Source organism: Paralichthys olivaceus, chromosome 4 (genome assembly GCF_024713975.1).
Source record: "Paralichthys olivaceus isolate ysfri-2021 chromosome 4, ASM2471397v2, whole genome shotgun sequence".
NCBI classification, from domain to species: domain Eukaryota; kingdom Metazoa; phylum Chordata; class Actinopteri; order Pleuronectiformes; family Paralichthyidae; genus Paralichthys; species Paralichthys olivaceus.
The window spans coordinates 16,480,336-16,497,265 of record NC_091096.1 but is presented as its reverse complement, the minus strand read 5'-3'; the positions used below and the strand labels follow the sequence as shown (position 1 = coordinate 16,497,265).

Here is a 16,930-nt window from a genome sequence, read left to right as displayed (position 1 = left end):
TATGTAACGTGTCTTCTAAGCAGCTTGTTTCAGAGCACTGTCAACATCTGCCAAATCTGCTGCAGGGCTCAGATTCTTAAATTTAGAAAACGTGACAGTCAATGCTGAGTAACCTTAGTCCTCTATCGTTTTCCATTTTTGTTAATGACGTCACAGTGTTGTACGTGGCCGGTTAGCTCAGTTGGTTAGAGCGTGGTGCTAATAACGCCAAGGTCGCGGGTTCGATCCCCGTACGGGCCATGCCTTAATTTATTCTTAACTTCCATCACTCATACGGAAATACATGCAAATGATATCCTCTAAAAATCAACATAGAACACATTATGTACCACGTACTGTGTTGATGAATTAAAAACATCTACATCAACAACAGTGTAAGCTTTTATTGTTCAGCCAGCAGAGGGCGGGTTCCCTGTGTTGCGATCATAGACTGTATATAAAGAGGTTGCGATAGACTTTTAGAGGATCAATTGTAATTTAGTTTGAGATACACAATATTCACTGACAGCATACAGTGCTCTCTGCTTTATTATGTGTGCAGAGCATACAGAGAGAAACAATGTCCCAGAATTTTGAATGACAAAATAGTATTGTGTAAAATATCTATGTAAAATGTCTACGTGATGCATCTTAAATATATATATACTGAGTGTTTATATATATATATATATATTAGATCTGTTACAAAATGTAGTGCTGAATAGATGTCAACTATTTCCAAGAATCAGAATCATTCTTTATTATTACATTTCAAAAATGTGCTTTACATAGAGTTTTTCATATTAAGGCACAAATTCATAATGTGTGGTGATCGGAGAGTATAACACAGTAGAAATCAGAAATTAACATTTAAGTAAAAGTAGTCGTTTAACTGTTAATGCAGAGATACACAGACACTGAAAAATCTATATGAATATATATAATGAAAACAATCCATAGTATTTGGTGACGATACAAGAAAATCTTTCTGAGACAACTGGTGTGTAAACTGATGCTGTGAGAGCACTCAAGGTGTTTAAAGAGTGTAGACTTTATGAAGTTGTGTGTTGATGTAATTGTGTTTCCTGTCAGTACAACTCTGCTGTGGTTCTCGTGCCAAAACTCATCACATGCACTCTGGGTTTGTCCGTGTGGCTGTAGGTTGTCTTCGCTTGATTGTTCTGCTCTGTTTTCCAAGCCGTCTTCCTCCCTCGACCGCTGTCAGGGTTTAAAGGTACAGTGTGTAGAATTTTGTGATATTTAGTGTTGAAGTTGCATGTTGCAGCTGAAAACCCCTCACCTCACCCTCCTCTTCCAAACATGAAAAAAACCTGTGGTAGCTTCAGTTGTCATAAAAACTCAAAAAGTGTTTTGTTTGTCCAGTCTGGACTAATGTAAAAAACATGGAGAGGACCCCCTCGATGTAAATATTGAAGTATTAATATATAAAGGGTCTTTTCTGGGGTAAAGAAAACTACAATTCATGCAATTTAGATGAAACAAACTAGTGAAAACATCATTAGGATTATTCTACATTCAATTTCTGTCAATAGTTTATTTTCACCTAAATCTTACACACTGGACAGAAATGCTTGGACATGAGAATGCAGATTTTTTCCCCACACTTCCAGCACTGCTGCTTGATGTGTGGAGATCCCTGCTGGGTCATCCTCTTACACAGTGGGCACCCGTCCGGAGCACTGCCGCCACCTCCGCTAGTGGATCTCGCCACGAGCTGTTGAAGCTCCCTCTCGATGGCGGCGCTCGGGGCCTTTGCGATGCACACCACCTTCACTCTATTGGGGTCATACACGCAATCCTCCTCTAGTCCGCTGGGCACAGACTGCATGCCACAATTAGGGGGTACCCAGGCGGTGTTGTAGCCACTTGTGCTCCAGGTATACTGCAGAGGGTGGTCGTCCTTATCAATGCGCTTGACACGGCCAACGCGCACACGAACCTCAAGGACCACACGCTCTGATTTCTTGCTATTCTTAGGATAACTGGATGCCTTTAACATACTACGGCTGACATACACGCCCTCTCCCAGCATGCCAGTAAGCGACCGTCTGAAACCATTGGCAATGATGAGCCTTGCACTGGCAACGCTGGTCCCGTGGTACATAGTGTAAACGCCCTGGTCCTGAGGGCTCTGACCTGCATTCAGCAGCACACCAGGAAAGGAAGCACCGTCATCGACCACCTCCCAGCCAGAGAACTGCACGGGCATCGTGATTGAGGATTAAACAGAGATCTTCAAGTGTAGAGATCTGCAACTCTGTGAGAAATGAGAACACAGATATGACACCACGTTATAGCAGAATTGAGAGGGGATGTAACATCTCTTAACGGACGCAAGTACAATGAGACATTAGATAAGTTTTTCTGTCTGTCACCCCTTTGGAAGAAGAATGACTCACCTCCTGAAATCCAACTTCAAATTGACCTAAACTGGCACATCTGGCACATCTGGCACTGCGATAGATAGATTACTTTATTCAGCCCCAAGGGGAAATGAGGTAAAAAAAAAAACACTGGAATGAGGTAAAAAAAAAAAAACACTGGACAGCGCCCGTGGTTTCGATCCCGTGAGGGACTGGTGATCAGTGATTCTCAAGGAGAAAGTTGATGAAGTAACCACTGAGCTAAACCAGTGCGAATGTAATGTAAGTGCAATGTAACCTCTGTTCTCAGGTTTACTCTGTTCTCGTCTGTTTCTTCTCATGTTTGAATCTTGACACCAGCCACTTTCAGAACACTCTTATATCAGCGAGCTCAACAAAATAAATGTATCTCTTTTAATAAACACACTGTAACATTTACTGTGTTGTATGAAAAACATCCACTTCACCATTCAGTCACTTCAACACTTTCACTTTCAGGCCTGCTGCAACAAACTGTAACTCTACCCTCAGACAACTGGTCAAAACAATTCACTTGTTTATATCACTTACTTTGGCAACATTACTTATATACTTTACTTTACACTACAATACGTTTTATATCATGCCACTCTTTTATCCTCGGTACCCTTTTGCACATTGTCTGTTCTCTCTGCTGCTGTAACATGTAAATTTCCCCGTTGTGGGATGAATAAAGTATATCTAATCTAATCAAGTCTAATATATTTTATTGGTAAACCCAGCAACTTTTAGAAATCACCACTTTTCATTCCAACTACTTATACAAAACAAATCCGGCTTGTTAAACTCGTGTGAACATTCGAACAGATCAACCTTACCTTCGCTGAGGACTCGTTCTGTCTGCCACCTTCTGTCAATTTCACTTTCTGATCTGTACGTTTCGTTTTGAATCGAGGTTTCGTTTTGGTGTGTGTGTGTGTGTGTGTGTGTGTGTGTGTGTGTGTGTGTGTGTGTGTGTGTGTGTGTGTGTGTTGTGTCAGAGTGACACACACATATGGAGGACTAAAAATAACTTCAGTATAAATGAGTAAATAAAAAATAGTGTTGTGTCAGCTCACACTTAAAAAGATCGAGCTCCAAGTGGATTTTTTAATTGGGATGATTTAGAAACAAAGTTGAGTTATTAATCGATGGTGTCTGATCATGTTGTTTTCTCACTGAGTCCTGACTGTGATCGTCTCGTCTCGTGTTGTACTGAGCACAACATGTTGACGGGTCATTCTTCATGAAGTGTATTTAAGTGAGTCTCATCCCATCTTCAGCACAGACACACATGGACCCCCAATAAATGCTGGCAGTGACATGTTTTTCTTTTTTTTGTGGCCGGTTAGCTCAGTTGGTTAGAGCGTGGTGCTAATAACGCCAAGGTCGCGGGTTCGATCCCCGTACTGGCCATAGCAGTTTTAACTTTTTGTCGTTACGCCACCAGAGGGCAGGTTCCCTCCTGCGTTGCAATAGACTTTAGGATCAGTTGTAATTTAGTTTGAATAGATCTATATGCTGATGCACAACTGCCTCAGACAACTAGGCTGAAAATCTTTTCATCTTGAACTTCACTTGCTCTGCCTTAGAACCGTGCAGGCCTGTGTTGTGTACATCCATCAACTTTTAGAAAAAGCTTTATTCTGTCAGCCTGGGAAAAATACGATTATTTGGTACTCAAACCTTTCCTCATACCCAACATGCTCAAATGCAAGTACAAGTTTACCCAGATTACCCCTGCTACTGCGTTCTAATCTCTATTCTTGTCTGTTTCTTCTCATGTTTCAATCTTGACACCAGCTGCTTTCACAACACTCATGTTTACTCTTTCAAATTTGTTCAACTTTAAATGCACTTAAATGAAAACTTGAAATAGATCAACCTTACCATTGTAATGTCTACCTGCTCAGTAACTGATGTTTTTTTAGGATTATCATTATTTTAAGTTGTTCTTACCAGCGTCATGTTCAATTACTAATTTTCCTGGTAAGTTTGGTTTATTAATTAGTTATTTGAAAAACATGTTTCCAGACTGAAGGTGCAGTGGATCTCCTGGAGCCCGATCAAAATTTGGATGACCCTCCTGCCCACTAGAGAGCAGCAGAGATATATGGTCACAACACGTGGTAATGTGTTTCGACATGGAGTCTGTTTCTAACCAACTGGCAAACGTAAGTTTATTACTCATCATCATCTCTTTTTTTTGGCTCCTGGGGGAAATAATGTGTTAATAGTGCAACATTCTGTTAATACCTTTAATTCAGTAGTGTTTTCATCTCAAGCTTTAGTTTGCTCTGGTTCAATAATAAAAGTAAATAAATAAATAGTAATAATAATCATTTTTATTGATACGTGAATACCACATCATAGCAGTAGTGAGCCTCAACAGTAGGTAGAAGGTGTGATTTTGACTCTGTTGTATAAATGCAAAGACAACGATGAGGTCAGACACCTTTTCTATTTACAGATTCTATAAATGAAAAATTGGATGGATAGCAAGCCACCAGGCCTCTGGCCACCAGGGAGCAGCAGAGACAGGCTGTGGACACGACACTGACAGGACGAACTTGGCAGCAACCAATAAGAATTATCTGTTAAATCATGGAAAACACATGTCATCTTTAAAAATCATTTATTATTATACTCTAGATGAATATTTTTTCATTTATTCAAAACAAATTGTTTTGATAGTTTCTTTTATTACGTTCTTTTAATTCAGTAATCTAAACAACAATGACAAAAAATATTGAAAAAAATGATCAAGGTAATATTTCTTAAGTCACATGCTTCATTTATAGTGATACTCATTTATAACTGAAAACTGTAAGGTCATCTCACTGTTTTTCAGAGAGGGAGAACATTACATATATCTCGAGTATTTAATAACTGTTGGCTCACAGAAGATAATGAGAGTGAAGTCTTCTGATATAAAAAGAGTGACTCGATCACTTCAGGATCGGAGCAGCCTCAAAGAAGTTCCCCTTTAGTCACGAGTCACTGATCTCTGCCACCTTGCTGCACATGCCTGTTATCGTTCTGCAGCTCGTCCTTGTCAAGACGAGATTTGATGTCCCCTATCTGCCTCAGGGACTCCATGGAATCATGCACAGAGCGGAACCCTGTCCAAAAGAGGTATGATACCATTATTACACATAATACATTTGAGATTAGCATTATTCTCTGGGTGCTGCTTGAGATTGCGGTTGTGTGTGTTGGGCCTCTGGCCAGCCTGCTCAATAGGGGTCGACCGATGTGGTTTCTCAAGGGCTGATATAACTCCCAAAAGTAAAGGAGAGCGTTAGACTGAAGATCTAAAGGTCCCTGGTTCAATCCCGGGTTTCGGCAAAAAAGTGTTTCCTTTACCTCAAAGTATAAACCATACTACAGCAAAGTTACGGTAATGGTAATGTCTCGTAGTACGGCATGTTCTGCGGGCAACAGTAAATTGTATACTATGATATGTCAATATACTGTAATCTCAAAGTGTCTCATACTGTCCAACGCATTTGTCAGTTTAATTTATGTTTTCCATTGGCTGCTGCTAACATGTAAAACCAGAAGGGCACTTGGAAAATGCATACCTCTGTCAAGACCTGCGCCCTATCTCTTGAAGGAAGTTAACAAAAATTCCCCTTGACTGACCTCTAGATTCAATATATCTATACACACATATATAGTCATATAGAATGTACCGGTCATATTTTCTTCTCTGTAGGAGCCGAAATAGCTCAGTTGGGAGAGCGTTAGACTGAAGATCTAAAGGTCCCTGGTTCGATCCCGGGTTTCGGCAGGTTGGCACTTCCTTTACCTCAAAGTATAAACCATACTATGGTAATGTTATACTGTCGCATAGTACCTTAAATTCTGCGGGTCACAGTGAATTATATACTATGATATGTTAGTAAAGTGTCTCATACCGTCCAACACATTAACATCCACACATTTGCCTTTTCAAGTTATTTATTTAATTAATGTTTTACATTGGCTGCAGCTTATGTGTAAAACCAGAAGGCCACTTGGAAAATGCATACTTCCGTCAAGATCTCTTAAAGGAAGTTAAAAAAAATTTCTTCACTGTAAGAGCCAAAATAGCTCAGTTGGGAGAGCGTTAGACTGAAGATCTAAAGGTCCCTGGTTCAATCCTGGGTTTCGGCATTAAGATATTTCCTTGACCTCATGTGATAAAGTAAACATACTACATTTAGTAGCGTCTTGGTGATGTAAACAGTGGTCTATAGGGAATCATATACCATTATTTTTCCTACTTATTTTTTCATGTATTTGTACCTTTGTTACTTCCTGTTTTATTTTGTACGTAGTGTTTCTCATTTCGGAGGACTCTGCTTCCTGTCTTTGTCGGCCTTCCTGCCCTTCATGATTACCTGCCAGCCTTTGATTCATTTCACCTGTGTAATTAGTCTGTGTTTCCTTTTGTTTTCCACCACTTCATCTCATCAGTAGTGAGGGAACCATCATTGTTCCCCAGATATGTTTACTTGTCTGTTGCCTTTCTGGTTTGGATACTTCCACCTGATTTGACTGCCGACCTTTTCACCAAACTCGTAAGTCTGATCAAAGACTGAATTGGAAATGTCCTTTGTGTGTGTGTGTCTCACCTTTCTCAGTTTTGTCACCCTAACTGAAGTGAGAATCTCATTTGTGTGCAAAAGAAATTAATTTGTCAAGTGGTCATTTAACTCAATTTATGACAAATTAGGAACAGCCTCTCACTTGGTGTCTCTGTTTTGCATGTGCATTTTTTCCTTGACGTATATAGTAAGGTACATGCACTGTGTGTATTTACTCGCTGATGACAGTCAGTTACAGACAGCGATCACCCACCTTTTAAGTATTCGTGTTTGAGCAGCTGCAGCTCCTGATGCAGGCTGCTCTTTACTGAGCTCACTCTCTCTCTGAGTTTGGTTTCACAGCGTTTCAGCCGGTCTGCATGACTTTGGTCAGATTGTACTCGCTGGGTCTCAGACAGCTCCACCCGGGCCTCCAGAGCATGCAGCAGAATGGCTAATTTAGATTCTGACTCCAACTGAACACAAAATACACATACAAGTAAGACCCAGCAATTAAAACCCTGAATACTGCACAACAGCTTTTTAATCCTCACACCCTGAATCTTCTTTTTAAATCCTGATTCAAAGACATTGATCATTGATATAGAAAACCATACCTGCCTATATATTTATTTCAATATCTACATATACATAATGAAGAAAAACAGTATATCAATGCAATCATCCTATGCCACTGCATTTTTCTCTACCCATAATATTCCATCTGTAGTGAGATTATTATATATAATTTCTTTCACTCTTTATATTTTATACTTTAACATGTTCTTTGGTCTATCTTTTTTGACCATCTGCTGCTGTAACAAATGAGTTCACATTGGATCAATAATGTTTATCTTATCTTCACATTTGAGCTTTATTTTCAAAATCTTTTTACTAAACTTTTGACAAAACTCTGTATACCTGCAGCCACTATTGCGTTCTTCTGCTCATCTGTGGTATGAAACAGGAGTGAAAAATGATGATTGTGTAATGACAAAAGGATGAAACAATTAAAAAGTTTCTCAAACTTTTTCAACTTCAGTAAAATCAAAGTGTAAAAGATGCTGCTAATAAAAGATTAACCTGCCTTTTTAGTATGAAATGTACATCACAGGTGACAACGTTAATTTTAAATTATATATTGATTGTTACAAATGTTCATTCATGTGCCACCTTGAACCATCTGCTGACACAAAACACTATTAGACTCTCTGCAGCTTTCTCAGCATCTGTTCCACTTGAATAGCAAATAGTTAAGAATGTTGATTCACAGCTTGGGAAGTGCTACTGACCCTGCACTTTTCAACACCACAAAATCAACTGTTGTCTCTTTCAGGTCAAGCCAGCAAAGGAAGAGGACACACAATGCATAGATAATACGAAGGACAAAAAAATGATACAGTATATAAAAATAAATGCAGTTTTGGATGAAAAAGGCTATTTCTATATTTCAACATTGATGTGCATATTTCATTTAATATTTTATTCATTCATTTTACAGTTATGAATTAATTGATACATTTCAATATTTATTTATGTAATTCATCTATTTATCTATACATTCATTCATTGATTTCTACAATCATCCATTCAATTACATATGTATTTTTGTATTCCTACATTTATTTATTTATTTGTCTTTCTATGTTAGTTAGGTAGGCAGGCTTAACACAGCATAAAGCCAGATTTTTGTATGGTGGTGTAATCATAAATGTCAGAAATGTATAAATACAGAAATAAATGAAGAACTATATAAATTAATAAATACAGAAATATAGAAATAGCCTTTTTCCTGGTAAACATTATTGAACACTTCCTGTCCTAAAAGATATGCTGTATCATATCCTAAATAAACTGTGGGTCCTACCGTTTTATCTTGTAGTTGTGAGTCGTGCTGGCTGCTCTGTGCATGTGTCTGCAGAAAGCTGTTGAGCTGTTGTTCTGTCCACTTTCTCAGTGAATCTGTCTGCTCCTTGGCCTCCCTAAGCCCACCTGACATCCTACCAAGAAAGTACAAACATGCAGTAGGATGTACTTTGAAGATGCAGTCATAGCTCAAGTTGCAGGCTGCATTTTAAGATCTTATTTCTTATTATCTTATCTTTAGAGGGTGGGAATAGATTTTTAAAAGTCTGATAAATGCAAATAGACTGACCCCGGTCTGGACACCTGAGGATCTAATAGTGGGCAACACTTGCTGTTAATTATTAAATAATTAAGATTTGTTATATCCAGTTCCTCCGAAGTGCTTGGCAACCGAAAAATAATTTGTTTCCATAACCTATAGTTAATTGGCACCCCTTGTCTAATAAACAACTTGCCCCAAGTAAAATGTCTGTGCTGTGAAAACAAAGTGTCAATCATTAATCAATAGCTGTTAATGTCTGTGTTAATTAGAGCTGAGACTTCCACAGAAACAGTGCCACTTTTTTTGGTTTGACTTGATTTAGCTGCCGTTCTCGTCAGTCACAAGCAGCACACTGAATAATACAAGACATTCAAGGCTGGAGAAAGTATGGAATTATGATAAAGTGACGTCAGTATGTCTCCACATAACATTAGCACCATCACAGAAGATGTGTTGCTCTGACTATACTGTTACAAACAGTTTCATCGAGGGGACCCTCTCTACAGAGGCCGCCATGTTTTTTATATTAGTCCAGACTGGACAAACTAAACACCTTTAGAGTTTTATTGACAACTGAAGCTACCACAGGTTCTTTTTCATGTTTGGAAGGGGAGGGGGAGGTCAGGGACTATTCAGCTGCAACATGCAATTTAAACAATAGATATCACAAAATTCTACACACTGTACCTTTAAGGGGACGCAGGGCCATTCTCGTTTCACAGTATCAGTTGTAAGCATTTTAGTTTTCTTACATTTGTTTTTCCACTCGTCACTACTGCTGCTCCTGTTGCTGTAAATGTACCTAAACACTGTGAACTGTCATTCCATAAAAAGATAAGAAACAAAACTGAAATATGCCTTTGTATAGATAACTATCCAAGTGTGGGTTGTGCTTACACTTAGATAAATGGCCTTACTTCTCATCTAGTAGTTGAACTTGTCTATGCAGATCGCACATGGAGCTCCTCTGGTTCTGGGTGAGCTCTGTCAATGATGCCGACAGTCTGTCAAGGTCACGATGAAGCTGAGTAAAGAACAAACATATTCCGTAATGTGATGTGAGAGCATCCTGTGGTAATGGCGCCATGAACTAACCTTTACCCTTCGCAGTTTCTGCTGATTCGAGCCGATCAACCTACTGCACCACTCCTGCAGCCACAAAACAGCAGTGACCCACTTTCTCTGCATTTTCAATTATCCTTATGGTGGTACTGTACATGCTTGACCACTGCTCCGCGGCTAATGGGCTGCCATCAGTGATTTACCACCTTGTGCCACAAACAGAACAGCTTACAGACTGTATCAGCTTGGGTGTGTGACCAGTATAAGGTATCAATGGAGAGACTTGTCTTTCCTTATCCTTAAATTTATTTTACTTCTCATTTCCATCTATCAGGTTCTGTGATTGTGGCAGCAGTAACCTCCAAATCACAGAAACACCCCCTGTGTATTATCAGATTATTATTTTTCTCATGGAAGCAGCAATTAAATGAATGTAATCCCCATCCAGTGGCACTCAATAGATATTCAACCTGATGGTGGCACAAGAGCAAAAGTCACAGGACAACCACTGTCCCCGGGGTTATCTTCTGAGGACCATGAGTGTCTGAACACAGTTTCATAGCAATCCATTGAGTTGTGTTTGAGATCAAAGACATATGAATGTGTAGCCGTCTTGTATGAAGCATTAAACTGATTCACGTCTCTTTTGCCAAACCTTTTGACAGCAATGAACACAGACTCTATATAAAGATGGACAACACACCTCCACTTCCTCCCACTATCCAGAAATGAGGCCAACATATCCCAGATAAGAACGCTGCCATCTTGTGCCTGTGACATAATTTGGAGGAAGAGCCTGCGTATCGAGGTCGCGCATATAGACATGCTCGACCAAATGAGTCCGTTGTCAGCTGTCAAACATGAGGTGAGCATCAAATATATAATGAAAACCAAACCTGCTGCAATCATCAGTGTTATTAGAATGACCTAAAATTACAAAAAAGGGTTAAAAAATATAATATGTACTTTGACTTTTTGGTCGGCATGTCTCATCTGCTAACACAGAGGATGCTTTTTTTTTAATGACCTATACTGCAGCCAACCACCAGAGGGAAATCAAAATGCTTTGGCCTCACTTTTGGGGAGCAGTCGTGGCGTCCATCTTTATATAAGGTCCATGGCAATGATGCACCATCTCTCACCTTGACTTCCAGCTCCTCCAGCTTCACATCCACACCTGCTCTGAGCTCTTTCATCTCCTGCTGCAGCCTGATCATGTGCCGCTCCCCAGAGCTCACATTGGCGCTCAGCTTGGCGATGCTGGCATCACACCTGAGGTAATAATTGAGGAAGCACAGTGGGGGGGATAAGACACCATATGGGGTTGGGAGCGAGATAAGGAAGGAGTGTGAAGAATGGGAAGTTTGGGGGGAAGCGTCCACAGTTAGGATGGCTGACAACCAGACAGTGAAATGGGGGAATAAAAAATCAGACAGCTGGCCTCATCAGTATTTTCCAAGGTGAGCTAATGGACACCAAAGAAGGCTCTGCTGCATCTGGAGCTGTGCGACTTAACCTTTAAATGCTGACCAAACACATGTAACTGCTCCAGTGCATATGTGTTTGCATTTATTGAAGGGTAGCTGACAAACAGGCAAAACAATACGATCAATAATAAAATTGGTTTAATTGATTATTGTTGTTTGTCAATATAATATTTGTGATCCAGCTCCAATATAGCAGCTAATTATTGCAATGTTCAATTTGCAATTTGGGTTATTTCCCCGTAGACCCCAATAGAGAGCCTTAGATACCAATACTGAAACCTCTGGCCCTTAGCCTAGGTACCTGATTATTTATGACTATGCAAGAACTCATTAGACTGAGTAGGTGGCATTTTTCTATACACATTATTGGACCATAAATCAGTTGTTTGGTAAGTCATAGCCAATGTCCCTTCTCACCACCGACCTCTTAATCAACATGGGGGAGGGCAGGCCTGTTGTGAGACCGTAGTTAACAAAATCACACCACATCTTAATCCTGACACATGTACTGTTGAGCAGAGCGCTAAGATGACAGAGCCTCTTCAGTCTAATAAGGGTAATCTGCACAGACCTAAAATAATGAGGAAGTGCTGATCAGAGTGTGTGCAAACCTAGAAACGTCAGTCTGGGGAGAGTGGAATAATTTGTGTGTGAGCTGCCAGACAGCATGCAGGCTGTATGTTCTTCTTCCTTAGAGGAGGAGAAAACCCAAGTAGAGTATCTGCAAGGAGAATTAATCAGTACGACCACTCAGCAGACCCGGGTATAAATTATTGTACAGGCCCTCTAAATATTGATTTGGTGCTCATTTCATTGTTGTGCACCAGTTTTTGTTTTTTTTTCCAGACCGCGTTTGACCCAGGACTTGTGTGTGCATACCTGGCGACTCTTCCTCTTAGGTCTCCAATGCCGGCCAGGGTTTTCTGGTCTAAGCTTTGAACGGCCAGTGAATTTCCATATGTGACAGAGTCCCGCTGGGCGATCTGTCTCTCTAGTGCCTGTGATCGGAACAAAGACAGAATACATATTATATATGTATATAATCTACTATATTTGATATCCATGGCCATATTTTCTCAGTAAATGAAAATGCAACATAAGATGGATGAGGACAAGTGCAGATAAATTAAGTGTTGAGAGTTAATTACCTTTCTGTTCCCCCTTTTTGATGCAGTAGAAATATTTAATTACTAAGAAGTTTCATCAGCACCTTCGCATGAGTGACGTTTCCGCAGGATTGTGTTGAATGTGAGCTAACATCAAAAAGGCGACACATTGGCTTATCACAAGAGCAAACAGCTTAGCTTATTACTTCTTCATGTTCAATATTAATTAGTTCTTAGGCATCCGTCTAATATTTCAGATAATGTCAGCCTGTAATCATGTTAATGGCCTGTGTGGTGTGTACTAATGAAGCTGCGTGTGTCATTTCTGAGTTTGAATATGAGTTTACTAAAGATGAATCTTCATCACTCTCAAGAGTCTGATCTCCTGGCACTTTCCAGCAATGATTCTCGCTGCTGTATTTCAGGCATGGTTGTGTAACGTTTAAAGTCGTTATTTAACCACACACTGTGTACATCTTCAGCTCGATGCTTATACAGACAATGACTATGAGCTGATGAGGAAGAGTCACTCAGTCAGGCTCTGCTCAGGCGGTGCACCATTCTATCAGGTGTAATCAAATCAGCTGCGAGTCAGTGTGTGTGTGTGTGTGCACTGCTCATCAAGACAGACGAGAAGAAGAGAGCAGATAAAAAGTGTGTGCAGGAAAAGAAAATTGTAGATAAAGACAAAACAAATTCAACCACGAGGCAGCTAGTTTGAATGCCCATAGTACATTAAAGAGATACTGCACTCTTAAAGGTTCAGTGTGTAAGATTTAGGTAAAAGGGATCCTGGGGGCAGATATTGAATATAAAATAATCCTAGCAATGTTTTCACTAGTGTTTTATCTACATTGTACTAATTGTTGTTTTCTTTACCCTAGAATGAGCCCTTTATATTTAAATACTTTATATTTACATGGGTAGTGGATCCTCTCTACGGAGGCTGCCATGTTTTTTTACAGTGGTGCAAACTGGACAAACTAAATACCCATTGACAACTGAAGACTACCACATGTTCTCTCTCATGTTTAGAAGGGGAGGGTGAGGTGAGGGGTATTCAGCTGCAACGTACAACTTCACCACTAGATGTCATTAAATTCTACACACTGCACCTTTAATTGCATTTTTAAGCTGCAAACTAAATTGTATGATTGTTCTTATATTGAATACATTAATGCAGATTTTAATATCACATTTATCAGAAAATATAGTTACAAAATGTAGGGTGAGGTGACAGTTTGATGAAATACAACTTGTCAACTTATCTACCTATTTGTATACCTGTATGTCCACATTGAGCTGCTTGACAATGCGTGTGATAGTCATTATGTGACTCTCCAGCAGCTTGCGGGAAAGTGCCTCGACCTGGACGGAGCCCTTGGCGGACTGCAGGCCTGCTGCCACCTCCGCTTTGATGGCAAACGCCTGCTCCAGCAGCACAGCCAGCGTCCTCTCCTGACCGCCCAGACGACCCTCCAGGACATCAGGCCTTAATCAGGAAGTAAGTAGATGAAAAAAAAAAAAGGTCTGAGTCATAGAATTCAAAATAAAGTTAAACAACAAAGTTATTTTTACAGAGTCAAGTTAACATTTTCTTGCACTAGGGCACAGGAAAACATTCAGGGAGGGGAGGGAATAAAGTCAACTGCATAATTCAATGAAGCAGTCATCCACCCAGAAGGATAATGAAGATGAAATGGGATGTTGTGCTTTGCTTTTCATACCCTCAGGTCATTCTCAAACCAGATCTCTCATTGACTTCATGTCCCCATGTGTGCTGTGTCACCCTGCGTGATGCTACTGTGGATTAAGGATTAATTTAATCAATGTGATTCACAGCGGTGTTAGAAAGGTCACTTGTGGTTCCCAGCCTTATTTTCATCCCATCAGCAGGAGGGGAAGTAGAACTTATCTCTGACAGGCTGCTTTTTAGAATTGAGTTAGAGAGCTCCAGAAAGTTAGGAAGTTTGTTTGCTATGATGCAGTACATATTTTGACAGCTTGACGGTTGCAATACATAAAGTATGAAATACAGTGTTTAGAAAAGGGACTTTACCTGCTGTGATTCTGATAGGGCGTTAACTTTGACTCATATGACATTCTTCTTTTCTAAAAAGAAACACATATTACATATTGGTGAGATCTACAGTCATTTTTACTTGTGTTTCTAATGCAACTGTATTGCTTTGTTAAATGTATAATCACTTTTTATTACTGTAATCAATAGACATCTTTACAGTCTTGTCCAAGCATAACAAGCTCCTCACTATAAGAGACTAATGTGATATGTTCCCCTTTATGAACAGTATATTATGCAGTTGCTTTCTTTTTCATACTCACAGGCCTGTGTGGTTTTCTTCAGTTGGCTCTTTCTTCACTTCATGTGTGTGTTGTCATGTCACTTGGTAACTGTGGTCTCCTTGAGTTGGGGCGTGCCCGCTTCTGCCAGTGTGAATTTGTCAGAGCAGTTATGCGAGAATACTGCTTGTGGTGAAGCAGTGTCCCTTGACTAACTGCTGAGCCGGGAGTGTGAACTTGAGTTTTACTTAATACTCTTTGAAATGTGATGAACAGATCAGTTTGAGTAAACTGCAGTTTCCAAGCCAATAGACCACAAAATGCACCTAGATGCTGCAACACTTTGCTGTGTATTGATGATTTAAGTCATGTCTTATTCATCTTATTCACCAGTTTCTCTTTTTTCTGATTTGCTAAGGTATATATAATTTAAAATATTGGATTTGGATTTCCATTTGACCAGAATTAGCCTTATCTCAATAAAATTTTGATATTTCATAAATGGTTTGAATATTTGATAATGCTCATCTCTGTGAAGTACAAGAATCCAGACCTTCCTGAATGGTCTTGCTTGTCAGATAATATTAAAGTAGAAAAGCTTTAAATGTGGTTCATGACAGTGCAGATTAGAGACGCAGATCACTGGCATTTCTGATTAAAATTCTGCTCTTTCCTGCTGTATAAGGATTATAAAAGCTTTTTGTATTCAAAGGAAAAAAAACCATTGCTTTAAATCTTGGACTCAGTTCACAAACATTTCAAGGTAAAAAAGCAAATTCAAAGCTTTGACTCATCATCCTGTAGCTGATTCAGTGAAGCACTTTAGATTTAAATCATATTAGTGTAACTGCTCTTTGTCCAGAAAGAGGAACAGAGCTTGTACAACCAGGTTGAACCAGAGCTGCCTGTACCCCTTACTAGCTGAAGGAGGCTGAGACTGTTAAACAGAATATTTCATTATTTTAACTGACCATGGAAAAGAAGGGAACGTATGTCAAGTCAGGAAAGCCATTCTATTCTGTTTTTTTTCACTGCACACAATATATTATAAAATATTTTGTTGTGTAGCACTATAGTTATCCATTGAACATTCATCTTTCTCTGCACTGAATGAATCATGAAGGGAATGAATCAACCTCCAGGGTTGAAAAAGGCCTTGTCACATTTCCAATTTAACCAAGACCTAGCCTACATTATAGCTCAGCATGAATCAAGTTGCTCCACTGAAATACACGTAATGCGGTCAGCGAAAGATGTTTCTGAGCATCTATGTGTGGCTGATGTTTGTGTGCGTGTGTGCGCAGCCACAAACACTATGGATTAGTCTCTTATCAACAGGACCAGCATCATTAAGAGGAAAGGCCTGCTCAATGCAGTCTCATCAGTTATCCTCGCTGGCCCAATAGAAAAAGCCACTGGCAGCTGAAAGGAAGTGTCTGGCTCACCCCCCCTTTACTTAACTGAGAGAGCAGTTTGGTTCAGAGCTGCTGCCAGCGCACCTCCTGATTTTAATTAAAGTCTTTTATTTAATGGGATTGATGAGATATCAACTGATTCCTTAATACAAGAAAGTTTGTCAGTTGGTGTTTATACTGTTTGATTTTCAGATTACTCATAGATGAATATCTTCCTGTTCATTCCACAGACATCAGTCTGTCTGTCTGTCTGTATGTGAAAAACATATCTCGCAAACTGTTCAGCTCATCGGCTTCACATTTTCCATGTGCTTTCTAGGTGGTCCTGGGAAGTGTAGTGTCAAATTTGGTGCAATTTGGATTCACAACCCGTTCAAAACTAATAAAAGTGGATGTAGCGGGCAGTGGGGGTGGGCTAGCTTGCTTGTATCGGAAGATTGTGTGGGTTGTGTCAGACCTTTGAAATAGCCGACATGGAA

General features: G+C 39.7%; 3 protein-coding genes and 4 non-coding genes across 8 annotated transcripts in view; 5 read left to right on the top strand and 2 right to left on the bottom strand.

Annotated features, from left to right (window-relative positions):
- The first annotated feature begins 166 nt into the window (after positions 1 to 166).
- On the top strand, positions 167 to 240 carry trnai-aau (transfer RNA isoleucine (anticodon AAU)). Its single transcript has one exon. It is a non-coding gene; the product is annotated as a tRNA-Ile (tRNA).
- Positions 241 to 714: 474 nt separating this feature from the next.
- Positions 715 to 3,361, bottom strand: LOC109633721 (uncharacterized). Its single transcript, XM_069523931.1, has 2 exons — positions 3,221 to 3,361; positions 715 to 2,257 (listed from the first exon to the last, which is right to left on the bottom strand). Exon 2 carries the CDS (start codon positions 2,207 to 2,209, stop codon positions 1,544 to 1,546), a length of 666 nt encoding a protein of 221 aa, XP_069380032.1. The 5' UTR covers positions 2,210 to 2,257; positions 3,221 to 3,361; the 3' UTR covers positions 715 to 1,543.
- Positions 3,362 to 3,723: 362 nt separating this feature from the next.
- trnai-aau (transfer RNA isoleucine (anticodon AAU)) lies at positions 3,724 to 3,797 on the top strand. Its single transcript has one exon. It is a non-coding gene; the product is annotated as a tRNA-Ile (tRNA).
- Positions 3,798 to 4,999: 1,202 nt separating this feature from the next.
- fam81b (family with sequence similarity 81 member B) lies at positions 5,000 to 15,207 on the bottom strand. Its single transcript, XM_069523929.1, has 9 exons — positions 15,079 to 15,207; positions 14,795 to 14,847; positions 14,020 to 14,227; positions 12,509 to 12,627; positions 11,285 to 11,414; positions 9,998 to 10,104; positions 8,820 to 8,952; positions 7,227 to 7,428; positions 5,000 to 5,503 (listed from the first exon to the last, which is right to left on the bottom strand). The coding sequence occupies exons 2-9, from the start codon at positions 14,836 to 14,838 to the stop codon at positions 5,379 to 5,381; spliced, it is 1,068 nt and encodes a 355-aa protein (XP_069380030.1). The 5' UTR covers positions 14,839 to 14,847; positions 15,079 to 15,207; the 3' UTR covers positions 5,000 to 5,378.
- On the top strand, positions 6,102 to 6,174 carry trnaf-gaa (transfer RNA phenylalanine (anticodon GAA)). The gene has a single exon. It is a non-coding gene; the product is annotated as a tRNA-Phe (tRNA).
- trnaf-gaa (transfer RNA phenylalanine (anticodon GAA)) lies at positions 6,467 to 6,539 on the top strand. The gene has a single exon. It is a non-coding gene; the product is annotated as a tRNA-Phe (tRNA).
- The window catches only part of mctp1a (multiple C2 domains, transmembrane 1a), a 138,979-nt gene continuing 136,148 nt past the window's right edge, over positions 14,100 to 16,930 (top strand). The window contains exon 1 of one of the 2 annotated variants that reach the window (XM_069523926.1): positions 14,100 to 14,239. The gene's annotated coding sequence lies outside the window, so the exon portion shown is untranslated. The remainder of the gene's footprint in view (positions 14,240 to 16,930) is intronic. The other variant, XM_069523928.1, reaches the window with a different exon arrangement.

Coding starts and splice junctions, on each gene's coding strand:
- LOC109633721 (XM_069523931.1), bottom strand. CDS start 2,209: ATGCCCGTGCAGTTCTCTGGCTGGGAGGTGGTCGATGACGGTGCTTCC.
- fam81b (XM_069523929.1), bottom strand. CDS start 14,838: ATGTCATATGAGTCAAAGTTAACGCCCTATCAGAATCACAGCAG. Junction 12,628..14,019: donor AGCTCAATGTGGACATACAG/GTATACAAATAG, acceptor TTCCGATCACAG/GCACTAGAGAGACAGATCGC. Junction 7,429..8,819: donor CACAACTACAAGATAAAACG/GTAGGACCCACA, acceptor TTTTGTGTTCAG/TTGGAGTCAGAATCTAAATT.